The 16529-nt window shown below is 37.5% G+C and overlaps 1 protein-coding gene across 11 annotated transcripts in view; it reads left to right on the top strand.

Annotated features, from left to right (window-relative positions):
• The window catches only part of SPEF2 (sperm flagellar 2), a 173241-nt gene that overhangs the window by 80680 nt on the left and 76032 nt on the right, over nt 1-16529 (top strand). For 9 of the 11 annotated variants that reach the window (XR_012377616.1, XR_012377617.1, XR_012377619.1 and 6 more), the window contains exons 16-20: nt 970-1075; nt 2135-2292; nt 5855-6007; nt 9595-9669; nt 14295-14443. Coding sequence is in view for 7 of the 11 variants with exons in the window: in XM_073891023.1 (XP_073747124.1) it covers nt 970-1075; nt 2135-2292; nt 5855-6007; nt 9595-9669; nt 14295-14443 (641 nt within the window). In the remaining 4 variants the exon portion in view is untranslated. The remainder of the gene's footprint in view (nt 1-969; nt 1076-2134; nt 2293-5854; nt 6008-9594; nt 9670-14294; nt 14444-16529) is intronic. The other 2 variants (XR_012377618.1, XM_073891028.1) reach the window with 1 other exon arrangement.

Below are 16529 nucleotides of genomic sequence, written 5' to 3'. Positions count from 1 at the left end.
GAGACCCGTGCCAGGGTGGAGTTGGGGATAGAGGCATGCTGATAGATGTGCTGAAGTCCTCGACAAAGTGAGAGAGTGACCATGAAATGGTGCAGGTTAGCGCCTCCTGAGAAGAGCTCCCACATTCTTCCACCACCTATCATGGACACCAGTAATCTTTAGGTATTATAAATAACCTAAAAGCATTATTCTGTATTCTAAATCACTTCATCTTTTTCTATCCTAAATGTAAACGGAGAAAACTGATTGCTATATCCTGTGAGGGTTCTCCATTTTCCTGAACAAGATTAGGTCACCCTTCAGTGTTCTCTTGCATTGACTGAATTCCTTTTAATCTAGTTCAAGGGTCTCTTCCCTCTTTATGACTTTCTTTTTATTCTAAGTTCATGAGTTTTCTGGACTTTGTACCATTTAATCCTGAATAGGACTCAGTCAGAGCTGTTGAGGATGTTTTTGTTTTTGTTTTTGGTCTCTTGTGGTCAGTTTCCTTTATGTCTACCCTATAAGGAAAGATCACAGAGTCTAGAAAGAAAGGTGATTTACTTTACTGGATTGTAACATACTGTCACCAGATAATTTTTACATATGTTTTGACTTTATGGCCACCCTGTTATTTCATTCTTAATCTTTATACCATAGTGTTGATTTTCTCATTATTTCCTAGTTTGTTTTTCATGATGACCTATCACTTTTCATTCTCACCTCTTCCGAGTCACTCCTGAGATCCTACACATTGAAACTACAGCTCCTCTTTAATGTTGTATCATATGTCATTTTCCTCAGTTTCCAAGGAAAATTTGAGTCTGATCCCAAAACTATACTCTTTCAACATGTTGTTAAATATTTTAATGAATATTGGATCAATGGCAGGATCAGATCATTTTGGATGTCTTGCATCAGTAAATTTTAGCAGTGCTACTGAAACTTTGGTTTAGCAAATTATCTAATTAAATAATTTTCATATCATAGCTGAAGCATTTTCAAGTGAAACTCATGAAGACATCACTCAACGTGTAGCTGCTGAAAACCAAGATATGGATGAGGACCAGAATTTAAGAGATCAGATTCAGCATAGGTTAGTCTTGAACTCACTGTCCTCCTTATTTCTTGCCCTTTGAACAGACTGACCATCAGTCACATTGGAATCATCAGATATAGGAAAAAAAAAGATGTATTTTCTAGCATTCAGCCTCTTACAAGTAAAACAAAACTAAATAGTTTTGATGGTGAGTGAAACATTTATGTGCTAGCTTTCATATTCAGAGCGCAAGTTATCCTAGAATGGGAAGAGGAGAATTAAATCAGGCGACACTTCCCTCAATGGTTCATTACATGGACTCCTAATTTAGCCCTCATTCAGCAAATGCCAGTGAAGATCATGATATTTTAAAGAGCTAGGCATCAGACCAGAGTATAGTTTAAAATGACTTCCATTTTGCTAAAATGATGTTATACAAAAAAAATCCCCCAAAACCAAAAAAACACCCTTCTCTTGGTTGTGCACAGTTTGCTCACTGGAACAGAAAACTTAAGAGTTAGACAATTTTATGAAACCCGGAGAAGTCTAAAAATAGGAGGTGAGCCAGAGAAAAGTAATTGTCTACATTAATTAGCTTATTAGCTACATTGAGTTTATCTATTCTCAAGGAAGGCAAGAAAGTTTCAGGAATTGTTCCAAGATTATTTTTGAGTCAAGCAAGTAAGTCTGAGCTATCTACGTTTACTCAGAGATTTCTTTAACTTTTGTCTCTAAGAGAAGAACAAATGACCTCAGGCTGTACCTCAAACTGTAGCTACCTTGAGAAGTGCTCTCAGAGTTCATTCTACCGTGAGTGCAGGTGATCTTCTGTAGATTTTCACTGAGTGAACCAAACTTACACTGAAGGTTTCCTGAAATGGTGGCCTTTTCAAATCTTCTTTTACTCTCATATATTTCATAAAAATATGGCTTGATGGTTAAATAATTTCTTCTTCAAAGTAATTAATATTCCACTGCCTGTATATTTTTTAGAGTTGCTTTTTCAGTTTTAACTGTATTGGCCGCTTATTTTTTCCTTATGTGTGCCGGGTAAATCATGCCTAATGTTGCTCAACTATTTTAATCGGTATATGTTATCATACAATATTTTTGCAGGATTATAGGCTTCTTGGACAACTGGCCTTTATTGGAGCAATGGTTTACAGAGCCAGAAAATATTTTGATAAAAATCAATGCTGAAGTAGATAAAGAGTCTTTATGCCATAAAGTAAAAGAAATGTTTATGACAGAAATAATGAAAAAAGAGAATAAAGGTAATTACATTTCTTTATAATTCTGAACTTATGTAACCAAAATGGGTGGTTTTAATGAACTTAGGGAAAAATGAAAACACAATTACAAAGTTCTCTTTTTTATTTGGGTTATACTGTCTACAAGTATCTTCTCTAGCTCTCTGCTGCAGATGTTTCTAGATAAGAGATTTTTCTGTTTGTTTTAATTTCATCAAAATAAGTCATCTCACTGAAAGTACTGTTTTCATGTGAAAAAAAAAATAGCAGAGTTAAAATTAACCTCAGGAGTTAACCCTCCTTTTAGGATGGAAACCCTAGACAGTTTATTTTCCCCAAATCTTGATGTGATGTGAATTTACTGATTATTAACTACTTATTTTATAAGCCTTCTTTCGGAATACATCTTATCACATTAAACTATCCTGACCTCCTTCCTCCTTCGTTCAACCAATAATAATTTCCCACTAGCTTTTCGTAGTATTATTGAAATTTATTATTGAAAAGGATCTTAGGCTAATACACTGCCAAAGCCAGAATTCAATGGAGAATTTTACCTTTGCAAAATGATTTGAAAAATAAATCTTTCTCTTTTGTTTATCAGTCACCCCTAATTGTATTGACAGCAGCATCTTCTTGGTATAATAAAAAAGGTCAAATAATACCACAAGGATTCTAAAACTGCCTTGATAGCATGCTGTTTCCTGTCACTACATTCATGACCTAACCACCATAATGTATCAATTAGCTGACCCCAAACTAGCACATAGGTATAAGCCATAAATACCATGAGGATCCAGGAGCACACGCTTAGGAAGACAAACTCCCACATCCAAATGTCTCCTCCCAATAACCACCCATGTGAAACTCTCAGACAAAACAAATACCAATCCATATATTATTTAAGCAGCTTAATACGTTATTTGACCGTCAGAAATTAGGTTGGAGGCTGGAGGAAACCACCCACAGTGATCTTAAGAGTCTTGGTTGGGAGGCAGAAACACCAATTCTAAGCTGTAGCTTCAAACATCTACAGGTTAGAATCAGTTTGTTTTTGCCAGCTATCAGACTCACTTCAACATTTTCCTGAAGATTTTACATTCCAATCACTAAATACATCAACAGCTCAACTGCCACTTAGTTAAGTTTACATTCACTTTACATTCCTGTTGGTTAATCACTTGAACAGATATTTTTTCATTAAAACCATAAACATTGACCTAGCCCAATGCTCTGAATTAAACCTCCTGACTAAGTTAAAATAAAAAAAAAATAAAAGGATGTGGTACTTCTGTATATATTCTGAGGTAAAGAAGTGACCATTATATACTTCTAAGTAGGAAAAAGCTGGTTACATAAAAAATAGTCCTGGTTTTTTTTTAAAAGTATGTACTTTTACTAAATATACTAAATACCCTACTAAATATATATGCACAGGAAAGAATCTGGCAGTCTCCACAGTACTGGACCGTGGAGGAAGAGGGGGACAGAAACTTAATAGGCAATTTCCCTTTCTGCTTATTCGTCTAAATTGTTGGACTTTTGCAAACAATAATTCTGTATTACTTTTATAATCAGAAAAAAAAACCTTACTTTGCACTTTGAAAAAACATCTAATAGAATAAGCCTCCTTGCTTGCTGAATTGAAAAGAATCTAAGGGCAGAGGGACTACGTATAAAAAGAAATAGCCACACAAGAGTGAGGGTATTCATGGCCCATGGTAAAGTCAGTAGTTGCTGCCATGTCCAACGAGGAGGGCTGGTGAGGCCAGGGAGGCCGGGGAGGGCCGGACAGGAAGGGTGAACCTGAATGGTGAGAGGCAAAGGGCCATACTGGCAAGAAGAGCCTACAAAAGCAAGAACCAGCCATGTCCTCCTCTCCAGGCCCCCAGGCTGATGGGCTACTCTACACTGCTCAGCCCTCTATTTAAAACTTAAAAGGCTGCCCCCCAGCACTTCTGATCCTCTTTACTCTCTTCTGTTTATTTTCTCCATAGCACTTGCCACCACCCACCCCTTCTATAAAGTAACTTACTCATCATGTTTATGGTTTGCCAACCACCGCTAAAATGCAGGCTTCAGAGGGCAGCGATTTTTCTCTTTTGTTTTACTGACCTATCTCTGGCAACCAGAACTGGGCCTACTGTTTTTTGTTTTGTTTTGTTTAAGATTTTATTTATTTATTTGAGACAGAAAGAGAAAGAGAGAGAGAGAGAGCACATGAGAGGGGGGAGGGTCAGAGGGAGAAGCAGACTCCCTGCCGAGCAGGGAGTCCAATGTGGGACTCGATCCAGGGACTCCAGGATCATGACCTGAGCTGAAGGCAGTTGCTTAACCAACTGAGCCACCCAGGCGCCCCCCCCCTACTGTTGTTTTTACTACTTATTAACAGTAGTGGTGGGAGTTTGATCTCATTGTTAGGACCCATCCTTTCCTTTGAGGCACAATTCAAGTCCAATAAATAGTCTCTGCTTGAGATAAAGAATTATTAAGAAGACTTGAGTACTATGCACTAATCTATGTACTTTGCATGCATTTACTCCCAGAAGTCTGGAAGGCTTTCCCCTTCTGTCTCATTCCCACCCCCAAGGCTTCAGTCACTTTGTTCTTCACCTTCTCTTCATGCGTTCTTTACCTTGGTTTTCCACTGTTAATTTTGAAGTAATCCTTTATTTTCCTATTCCACTACATTAACTACATTTAGATTGTTACTTTTACATTTGGCATCCCTTGTCAACAAGCCTTTCTACCTGCTACACATGATAAGGAAAATCTGTGTCCTAAGATGGCCGACTGAGCCAGTGAGAGAGTCCCAGTCCTTGCCCCAGGGCTCTTCCGTGTTCTTATCCCTGCTCTGCTTCCCGCACGCACCCATCCAGGTCCTCCTCCCTGCCCCGCTTCAAGCACGTGCCAAAAGTACCAAGTATATGGAAGTAGAAGTGTATAAATTGCCCCTTTTGTTTGTGCTCAGGGCTCAGACCTTTGGAGAACACTCTCCTCTGAGCCCGCTGGCGTTAAATAAACCTCCTACCCTCCAAGATCTCCGAGTGCCGCTTGGTTCTTCTTTTGGGCGATCCAGTCCAGGTTCCATAACACACACACACACACACACACACACACACACACACACACACACATCATCATCATCATCATCATCATTATCCACAAAGTAAATGACATAAGAGACTCTTAATCTCAGGAAACAAACTGAGGGTAGCTGGAGTGGTGGGGGGTGAGAGGGATGGGGTGATGGGGGGATGGACATTGGGGAGGGTATGTGCTATGGTGAACACTGTGAATTGTGTAAGACTGATGAATCACAGAGCGTACCTCTGAAACAAAAAATACATTATATGTTAAAAAAAAAAAAAAAAAAAAGAAAAGAAAACAACGTTTCTAACCAGGCAGAGAAGGCTTCAAATCCTAGCTTTAAGGACTGGATGATTTAAGGGAAGGCCTTAAAACATGAATTTAAACTTAAATCAGTATGGGCAATTTTATATTAATTTAGGCTTATCTTGGTTCAAGTAAAATAGCAGGTGTCTAGAGTCTCTAATAAAGGTCCATTTTTCTTATCTTTTCAAAGTTAAAAAGAAATTAGAAGAAAAGGAAGCTGAGAAAAAAGAAGAAGTCCCACTGGCTGAGCCTCGGCCTACTCCTCCCCCTCCTCCTCTTGAGCCAGAAAAGGAGAAGGAAACCCATTCAAAAACTTCTCCAGCAAAAGGGAAACCATCATCAGGTGATTGACAGAATAATTTATAATCCTGTTTTCCAGTTTTTTATCTTCACTTAGAAAAGAATTATAAATCGCAGTACCAATGCCCTTATTTAGATTCAGACTTTGAGCAACTTCAGTGGTATGGTGAGGTGCTCAGACAGAAGTGGGAAAGTCCTCAGTAGCTAAGAGCATGGAGGGAAAGTGGAGTCCTCCTACCCAGTTCTTCTGATTAGAATAAGGCCATGGGCGAGACTAGGGAGGGCACAGAGAATAACCAGAAGGAACTCAGAGCAGATCAAAAGGACAGATGTCTGTTTGCTGAACGGTAGACTGATGTTTTTTGTAGAGTGAGAACATTTTCAGAAAATAAGAGTTAGTACAGCCAGTTGTTCATAAGAATAAGGGAACAAATCAACAGCATTCATCAGGGTCTAGAATTCATATGTAACTTCATCATCTGTGGGAGTATATGTGATAATAAAACGATAGAAATGAGCATCCGGCTTCTCAGGAAATGTATATGTTTGTAATTTATAATATATACGGATAAAGAGTTTGTGTAGGGTGTATTTTTTTAGCTTAAGTTCTTTCTACATCTTTAACCACGAAGGGCCATTAACTTAAGTGGTAGACAATAAATATAATGACCAAAGTGAAGTGCTCACCCGTTGCAATGCACGATATTGGTAGAATGTTAGTACCAGTTTGGTGCTTTGTATAGGAAACAAATGTGGCTCTCAGGTCTAGTTTTAGCTTTGTAAGTAGCTGGCTGTGCATTACACAAGTCGACCCAGGAATCCTTGATCTTGTGTCAGCATTGTATTTTTAAACTCCAGAATCTTTGTGCTTCGTGGACATTTGAGAAGGATGTGAATTTTTTAATTGAATTTATTTATATTAAACAAATAAATTTAAAGACTTAAGTAACATACATTATGTTCTATTAAAGACCATTGTATTCCAATAAAATGGGGTTTAACTAAAGGCAAAACACACAAATTCTAAAGAAATGTTTTTTTATCATATGAACAATAAAGAACAAAGCCATAAATTAAATATATATGCCCTTTTCCCACTACCTCATTAGGAATTAAAAATAAATTCAGAGGTCTGGAGAAAAAATAGAAATCTGTTTAGAACTGGGGAGAACAGTTTTCACAGTGGCTCGAGTAGCCTAGACTTATCCAATATAGTCCTTTAACCTCTGACCATGACTGTCCTACCGCGACCTCCCCCTTGGTCCGCTCAAAATCTGGGTGACCTGTGTACCTGAGCCATTCCCCGAAACCAATCTCTGGTGTTTCTGGTTGTAACACAGTTCAGTCTTTAAGTTTCTGAAGTTTGCTTGCAATTTTAAAATTGTATTCTTGAATACTGTGCATGGGAGGAATAATAAAGCTATTGTTGCTTAAAGGAGTGCTTGCATCTGTCTCTTTTTTTCACCAAGGACAGGCCTACTGCCTGATCTTTAAAAACTTATCCAAGTGTTAATCTCCAGAGGCCTAATTACTGCCTTCCAACAACAATGCCTTAATGGAAAGAGATCTCTGTGCTCGTGGGCATCGAGGGGGCAGTAGAGCGAGGCAGTGAAAGGGGCGACTGCCCTTACAGCTCAGGGAAGCTTAGTGAAGCAATTTTAGAGGGGAAAGTTCCTGGCAGGTTTATTTTTATATAAGTAATTAACAATTTTTTTCAAATGAAACATTTTCAGAAATGAAAGCCTGAGGCTTCTGAACATGTCCATCTCAAACACCCAACTACAATCTTTAGAAGTTGAGATGAAAAGAGGAATTTCTGGGGCACCTGGGTGGCTCAGTCATTAAGCATCTGCCTTTAGTTCAGGTCAGGATCCCAGGGTCCTGGGATCGAGCCCCGCATCAGGCTCCCTGCTCCGCGGTAAGCCTGCTTCTCCCTCTCCCGCCCCCGCTGCTTGTGTCCCCTCCCTCACTGTGTCTCTCTCTGTCAAATAAATAAATAAATCTTTAAAAAAAAAAGAAGAATCATTTACCAAAAATTCTTTTAAAAAATCAGGGTAGAAACAGTGAAGAAGGAGGCATAGGGCACTGAGTACAAACAGTCATTTTGTCCCCATATGGTTCTGCATTGTATATAGTTCTACATTTTATATCTGCTTCAAATGAACTTGGGATTAAATCTGAAGGAGTTCACAGTTACATTCTATTAAAGGGTCTATTATCAAATCCACTACCAAACTTCAGAATTTAATTTAAAACTTAAGCTGTCAGTGTGACAGAATATAATAGTACTATATCCATGCTGCTATTTAAAAATATTTTTGGAGATTTCAGAATCTATTTTAGAACTGATTTTAAAAAAAACAGGTAGAGTAGATGTTGCCCCAGCCGAAATTAGACTTGCCCACAATGCTTTATAAATTCAGTGTCCTTTATAAATTCAGATATCTCTATCTGTAACTTCTATTCTCTGTTGCCTTGTTTAGAGCTAGTTTAGAGCTAAATAGTTGGTTACCCAAAGTATTGTTATTACAGGAAGTAGGAGCTTATCTAAACTTTATTGTTATTATTATTATTAGGCTTATTTCTAAAAAAGCAACTAGTTCAAATATTTGGTTTTTATTTTTTTGTTTGTTTGTTTACTTATTTTTGAGTTTGGCAGTTGGCTATTTGGATACTTAAAAGTCTTTTTATAGACGCTGACCAAGTTTCAAGGTTAATCCTTTTCTATGTCTTCTTTCTATGAAGTCTTGGTTTTCGTATCTGAGAAGTTTAAATATGGCATGTGCTATACATTTACACATTCTTATAATTATCACTTCTAAATATAAATAGTAGATCAGATAGGATCTCTCCATCATAGGCATTTAAATTGTCCCATATGTCCATCCTTCCAATGAAGAATAAACTGTAGCCCAGGGCAAAAGGTAGATAATGATTGAACTTGTTTGGTGAATAATGTGGAATATAGGGAATTTTTTCAAGGAACTAATTTATTATTTGGGATGCCTTATTGACCTTTAGATGATCAGTTTCCTGTTTTCCCCCTTCCAGTATAGTTTTGAACAGGAGTTCAAGGAATCCAAGATAACCATATCCAAACCATCCTTTACATTGCAAGTTATAGTCAATGCAAAATGGAAATGTAGAAATTACAAGGCGTGAGGTCAGGAAAAGCTCAAGGATGCATCATCTCAAAACAGTGTGGTTATTCAGCTCTTCCTCAAGGTGTTTTGGCATCATTCTTATTACAGATTTAGTTGTCTTATTGTATAAGGATCATTTAGTTGAAATAAATAAAAATAGAGCCATATGCTTCAAATGAACTTGTAACTGACTTTTAAAACTCTGCAGGTTATATTGCACTGAAGAGTTTACAATCAAGTCCACTACCAAATATTGATACTAAACTTAGGACTAAACTTCTCAGTGTGACAAATCAAGTAACACTATCAGGGCTGTCATTCAAGAAGTTTTAATCCAGTCTGTCTGCAGGTTAATTTTAGCTCAAATGAAGATGTCACAAATATAACTGTTTATCTGTGAGAAATAGCATTTGATTGTGTATGAGTAATATAGCCCAGAATATTAAAGAAAATCATCAATAATGTTTATGTCTTGAATTTTGTTTAGAGTCCTTGCATGGTAAGCAAGAATCTCTTCAGGAAGGAAAAGGGAAGAAAGGTGACACTTCACTCAAAAGAAAAGGTACTGCAGATAAAGATAGATATGGTTCAGTGTAATTCTGCATTTCCCAACTGCCTCAGGGAAGAGAGCCAGATCTGTTAGTTGTATACACTGAATATTTTTGTTGTATACACTGAATCTTTGGCAAGGCCTTATAAACCATAAGCCCTTGCCAAAGAATATAACCTCAGTCGTTTTGTAGCCTGGATTTTAGCAAAGGTCCTACTAAGAAAAGTGATGCTTGTGGGGAATAATTTAGAGATATCTAGTATACAGAATATCCATTCATCGTAGAAATTATAGGTGTTATCCTTGGGCTAAGCTATGCCATCAGAAAGCTATGCACTGAACCATATTTTCTTGAGCTCTCATCAAATTGCCTTCACTGATATGCACTTCGGTATGAAGTCCTCAACTCCCTTCACAGTATAACGTAGCAGTGGAGGTGAAACTTTCATTATACCAATAATAACCTCATATTTTATTTTCTGAGGGGATAGTATGCCCACTACATCATTTAATGGCCCGTATATGAAATCCTAGGTGAGAAATTTCATTCAGAATCAAGGGACAGGAAACCCTTCCTCTGAGTGGTTAGATAATTAGCACATCTAAATGATGATACTTCCTTTTCTATTTTGGCTGACCAGAAGTTCAGAACCAAACTAGTGCCCATATCCATGCAAGGGTACCTAGATCTCAATATCTGCTTTCCAATACCTCCTCCCAGTTTTGACCTTCCACTTTAAGTTGTACTTGTCCTCACCCTAATTTCATGTAATTTTTTTTCTATTTTTTCAACTGTTTCTGTGAAATAAAGGGGGGTAAAATTTTTAAGTAATTGATAGTTGACAGAAGAAAATCCTAGACTCTTAACAGCATCTTAATTAGATTTATGTTGAAGCTGCTATAATAACCAATTAAAGATTGAAATGCAGTTATAAATATATACAGTTGGCTTTTTCAGGGTATATTCAAATGGGGTTGTCATGTGTACCTTTTCTTAACTTTTCATTATAAATTGCCAAATGCAGTTGCAAGCCAAGAGTGTGCAAGTTCACAAAATGATGGGAAGAAAGGATCTTTATTTTGCCATTTAAAAATACATAACCATGATCCCAAAGAGAATTTCATCCTTCTCTAATTATGTAACATGATATATAACTTGAGCCACCTGATGAGTTAACACTGAGATATAAATTTTAGCCAAAATGTTAAGGGCTATAATTTATGCTCAGCTCTACCCATTTACTAATAGGAGAATAATTTTCTCATTTACAGTATTTATTCCTTGCTTTCTCATTGTGATCAATAAAAGCAAATGAAGGATCATCATAGAATCTTCAAAAATAAAAATTAAAAAAAAAATTAAATGTACTATGCACATTAGTTACCAAATCAAGTTAAATATAATAATGCACATGCTTTAAGAGCCTCCTTATTTAAAAGTATACACACCCCAAACAAACCATAAGCAAATACAAGTTCAACCAGTAAAATATATACATTGGAGTCATGCAGTTAGCTCAATTTAAGTAACTAAGAACTTTCAAACATTTTTTGCTTTTATTTTACTGCATTTCTGTTGTGTTTAATAATATTTGAAATAAGTGAATTTGCAATCATGATTTAGAAGTCTTTCTGTTACATAGAAATGCTGTTTTTTGGCATGTGTCATAGGTTTCCTCATTAAAAGGAAGTTACGATTTTAATGCTTAGTATTTAAAATTAACATCATTGGAGGTGAACACAACTGATTGATTATCCGTTTATCTCATGGATCATTTGATACCATTATAATGAGATCATCTCTTCTGATTTAAGGAGCTATCTCCTTTTTTCTGTCTTCAAACTTACATTTGCTTCCTGCTGTTGACATCTTTGACTCCGTCCTATTCTTCTCTGCATAATAGATCAGTCTCTACCCTCCTTCTCCCAAATCTTGACACTGAAATGCCTTTTGCCAAGTGTATTTTGGTGTTCTTAAATCATTTCTTATTCTCTTCAACCCATTTGCCATTGCCCCACGTTATCGATTCATAAAACACAGCTTTTCAACCCCATGACCTTACCTACCACTTGTTAATTAGGGGCTGAATGAAGAAAGTTTTCCCTAATCAACTAATTGCTGAAAATACTGAGTTAGGCCAAGTTAAAAAAGTTTTTAACGCAGGACTTTAAAAAATATGTCAATATGCATCTCTAAGGAAGTGGGAAATACAATATGTAATATCCCCAAATATTTTGGCTGCAGAATTCTTTCTTGGAAGAGTATCTACTGGGGCTAGAGTTTTATGGAACAAACATCAGGGAATGATGTTGTCTCTAGTTCCACTGGCCTGCCCACGTATTGGCATTGGCATCGTTCCAGTGCTTGCTTTCCGACTTGACTTATAGTAATGGGTGCTACCAGGCCACTTAGCAGTAAATGAAATGTCAGTGTTATAAACATCAGTGACATTTAACTGGAAGGGCATGGAAAAAGATAAAAGGCTAATGAAATTGAAATACCTGGCTGCATCCACCAGAGCAGTGGCTCTTTAAGTGTGGTCACCTAGGAACTTACTAACAACACAAATACTTGGCCCCACTCCAGACCTACCAAATCTAAAACTCCTGGAGGGGCCCAGCAATTTGTGTTTTAATAAGCCCTCTAGGGAATTCTGATGATTGTTAAAATTGGGGAACTATTAAACTGGAGCCCAAGGATTAATCCTCTACTGTAGCCATTGGAATATCAGAAACATTCAATTATTTATAACATATTTTTATATGTCCCATCCCCCCAAATATTTAATTTGGATTGCAATTTAGGAAAAACATACATATGAACTGTTTCTATTTCAACATTGAATGGCTACACTGAAGACTAAACAATCCAGCTTTCAAGTGAAAGCCGGTCTTTCATTAGAAACTGAAGCTTCCATGTGGTCGGGTGAGTGGTACTGAGGAAGAAACGTCCCCCCCCCACCCCGGTTACATTTAAGATGCTGGCAGATTATGTTCAAATCCCTATGGCATAGATACATTTTTATTCATTCAAATTTTGTTTTTCCCCTTAGCATTTTCATTATTAAAAAATAGATGTAAGTTAAATGGAATCAAAGCACGATGGTCCAAAAAGACTACCTGGCTCTTAGTTTTCACTGAATGATCATGTTATTTAAGAAAAGAAGAAAGAAGAAACTCATTCCAGTCTCACATTTACAATTGCAAAGTTCTTCCTCTTAGGAATTCTTCTTAGAGAAATTCATCTTAAAGTGCCCATAGTGTTATCATTTTTATTTCACCAGATTCAGGTCAAATAATGGGAAATCACCCTCTTGAAATATACATCAAATAATGAACATTGTTCGTTATTGCCTGACCAAAGATTTTCTTAAATTTTTCCTAAGTGTAAAAAGAGCTGGATACAACTTCAGACCTATAGATAATGGATACTATTTTTAAATGTATAAGTAGAGGTCACCTAAACTCTCCATAAGACATAATTGACAATTCCCCCTGTACTTATAATCTATATAATTTAACTAGCATAAAAGTGTAAGATATATTTACTTTTCTAAATAGCATTATCATTAAATAATACTCATTAAGGAAATATAGCTTGGGAAATAAAGTATTCCCAAATCTATAGGTGTCTATAAACTGCATCTAAATTCTCAGTAATTATTCTGAAGGTAAGTGCAATTTAAACGGAATGATTTTCTAAACCATAATAACCTTGATCCTTTAAGGAAATATTAGGCTTTCTGAGTTCCGCGACTTTGATGAATCACAGGATCTTTCAGACCATAAGAGTGCCATGCCACCCAACTGGTCTAGGTTCCTTTCTTCATGCTCTCAGGGGGAGTGAAGCATATGCCCTTTCTGGATTCTGAACTGAACATTAGCATTCTTTCTCTTCCTCCTCTTTCTCCTCCTCTACCTCCTCTTCCTCCCTCCTCTCTCTTCCTCTGCTCTCCCCTTCTCTCTTTCTCACGCCTTAATGCAGTCAGGCTTATGGCACAGCATACTCCCTGAGTGTAGCAAGAAATAGTTTCCCACTCAGAAACCCTGTGTCTCATTCAGGGAATGTTGGAATATTCAGGAGCTACGGTACTCTGTCTCCTTCCCCACATCCTTCACTGACTCCAGCTGACTTACAGTAACCTCCTTCCTCCCTACTCCTCCCCTGAGCTTCAAAACAAAAACAAAACAAACAAACAAACAAACAAAAAAACCATCAAGAGCACTGCTCATAGTATACTTACTCTTTCTCATTCCGGATGGAGAATTTAATTTGCTAGTACTTGCAATAGTAAATGAAATGCACTTTTCAGTGTAAACTTTGTTCGTTATGAAAGCAAGGACAGAGACAAAAGTAAAATACCAAGTTGCTTTTGATAGCCAACTGGACAAAAAACCTGAGTGGCTTACAACAAACAAACAAACAAACAAAAAAAAAACCAAACCTGTTCCTGATATTTATTGGTTAATTTGGAGGTTGTAGAGAATGGGGTTTTTTATTTTTTTGATTTGCTAAGACTCCCCAAAACTGCTTAATGGGTTGCCTGAAGTCTGCAGTAATCTTAGATTTATTCATCCACCAGAATCTGGTTCCATTCATCTACTTGTAGTGGAATGATTTATTATGCATATTTAAGGTTCTCCTAAGGGAAAATCACCAGGAGGGAAAGGACCAGTAAAGAAATCACCTGCTGATTCTACAGATGTGTCACCTGTTCCCATAGTGCCACCACCACCTAAGCCAGGAGCCGAAGAATGGGTCTACGTGAATGAACCAATTCCTGAGGTATGGCAGTTTAAGACTGAAGTTAGTAGGAGCTAGCCTTTCTCTTGTTTATAGTAAGAATCACACCATTATTTGCACCATCCAGGCCTTTTATAGCTGGTGATATGTATGCTCATCAGAAAGCCATGGTGAGGGCACGCGTGGTGATGAGCACTGGGTGTTATACTCAACTGATGAATCGTTGAACACTACATCAAAAATTAATGATGGACTATATGTTGGCTAACTGAACATAATAATAATAAAAAAAGCCGAGGTGAATTTTTGACGCTATTCATTGAATCACATTGTATCCTCTCTCTACTCCCTGGAGTTTCTGAGTCATGCTTTGAACCACTATTAAGTGCTGAAAGCAGGAGAACAAATGGGTTCTGTGAGGACCAATTTTCTCCCCAAGGACAAGCAGAGATGCAGTTTCCTGGAAGAATGACTTCCTCAGAACACATATCCAGCAAATTATAGCCCTCCATCCATATTCTCATGTCTGCATTGTAATGCTTTCAAATGAAGTTTAACTTCTGACTTTTTACAAATAGAAGAAACTTTTTGAAACTAACTAAACTAATAAAAGAACAGGTCACTGTCTGGCTTGAGAACTTTAAATAGGTATGCCAGAATAAGGCGAGGAGATGCCCCAGGTGAACTCTGGGAACTCCCTTCAGTTCTTTGTTCTCTGACAACCGCAAAGCCCAGTCTTCACGTAGGCAAAGCTCAGTCTTCACGTAGGCAAAGCTGGTTGCTTCAATAGATAAATCATCTTAAGAAAATCACCAAGAATGGTCTTTCCTTTCACACTTTTTTCAAAGACAAATTGCTCTATAAAAGATGCAGCCCCTTTTTTTCTTCACCACAATCCTCAGTGAATTCTTACTCTTATGAACTCTGAGCACTGACTGCTTGGGCCAGGCATTTGAGACCCAATCGTGAATTTCAGTGGTTGTGCTGTTGCTATTATTATTGATCTTTCCTAGGGAAATGTCTTATCTCCCCAATTAGATTATAAACTCTTTGAAAGAGGGCAGGAACATGCGGGATAATTGACTATATTCAATACAGAATCAAACACAACATAGATTCTTGATGAAGCTCTAATGATTTAATTAATTTACATTGATAAGGAAGCTAGAGCAGAAAACATTTGAAAATGACAACATTAAATGATATAATTATAGATGAGTATAATATCACTCAGCCAAACAGAAGCTACTTATTGAAATAAATACATTTAAAAAAACTTGTCATAGAATCAGGATATAGAAATGGTTGTTGGGAAGTAGATAAAACTAAAATGATATTATTTGGCAGGGTTGGGGAGTAAGAGACAAAAATATTGAAATCTAATCCTTAACTCCAAACCTTGAAGCTCATGAGAGAAATAAATACATAGAGGACAAGAAGGAAATAGAGGGCAGAACTGAAAAAATAAACATTAACCCTGAGATTTGGCACCAGCTCCCATGTAGATCTCCTAGCAGTCAGGATTCTGGCAGAAAACAGATGATAATTTAAGGAGAGTTGAATAAGGGAACATATAAGGATTTTATTATTACCCCCAAACAAGGGGTAGCTGGGAGCCATATGGCCTGTAGGCCTGAGAAGGTGGGGAAAAGGAGCAGATGCTTGGAAGTCAAGAGGACCTCTGTGTAGAGAGGGCCATCTGGCAGGAGCAGAGGCCTTCAACAGAGGGATGTAGCCACCCACAGTGACACAGCAGAGCGGAGTGGGGAAATACAGGACCAGACCTTATGTTCTTCTTGCTCTCCCATCTCCTGCCCAGACGATGGAGGGCAAGGTTGTTTCCTGAAGTAGTTCACATAAGTTAGCCTTCCAGGGCACTGAGCGGCCTGAAGAATGAAGGATAGGAACTTGGTCTGGAGGAACAATGGGAAGAAAATGCAGCACAGACTTCTACCTCTAATAACCTAAGTGAAACCATGTGGAGAACACATTTTGCTACAACTAGAAGTAGTCTAGAGCCTAGAAACAAAGCAGCCACATGATCCTCTCTAGTCCTTTCCCCACCCTAAGGTTCTCACACTTCGGCAGGTTAGCTGTAGAGCTTACCTGTCAAAGAAGAAAGACAGAT

The sequence above is a fragment of the Callorhinus ursinus genome, unplaced genomic scaffold (assembly GCF_003265705.2).
Source record: "Callorhinus ursinus isolate GAN/ISIS: 27379988/994484 unplaced genomic scaffold, GSC_fseal_2.0 scaffold3, whole genome shotgun sequence".
Lineage (NCBI taxonomy): Eukaryota > Metazoa > Chordata > Mammalia > Carnivora > Otariidae > Callorhinus > Callorhinus ursinus.
This window is presented reverse-complemented; position numbering and strand designations above follow the sequence as displayed.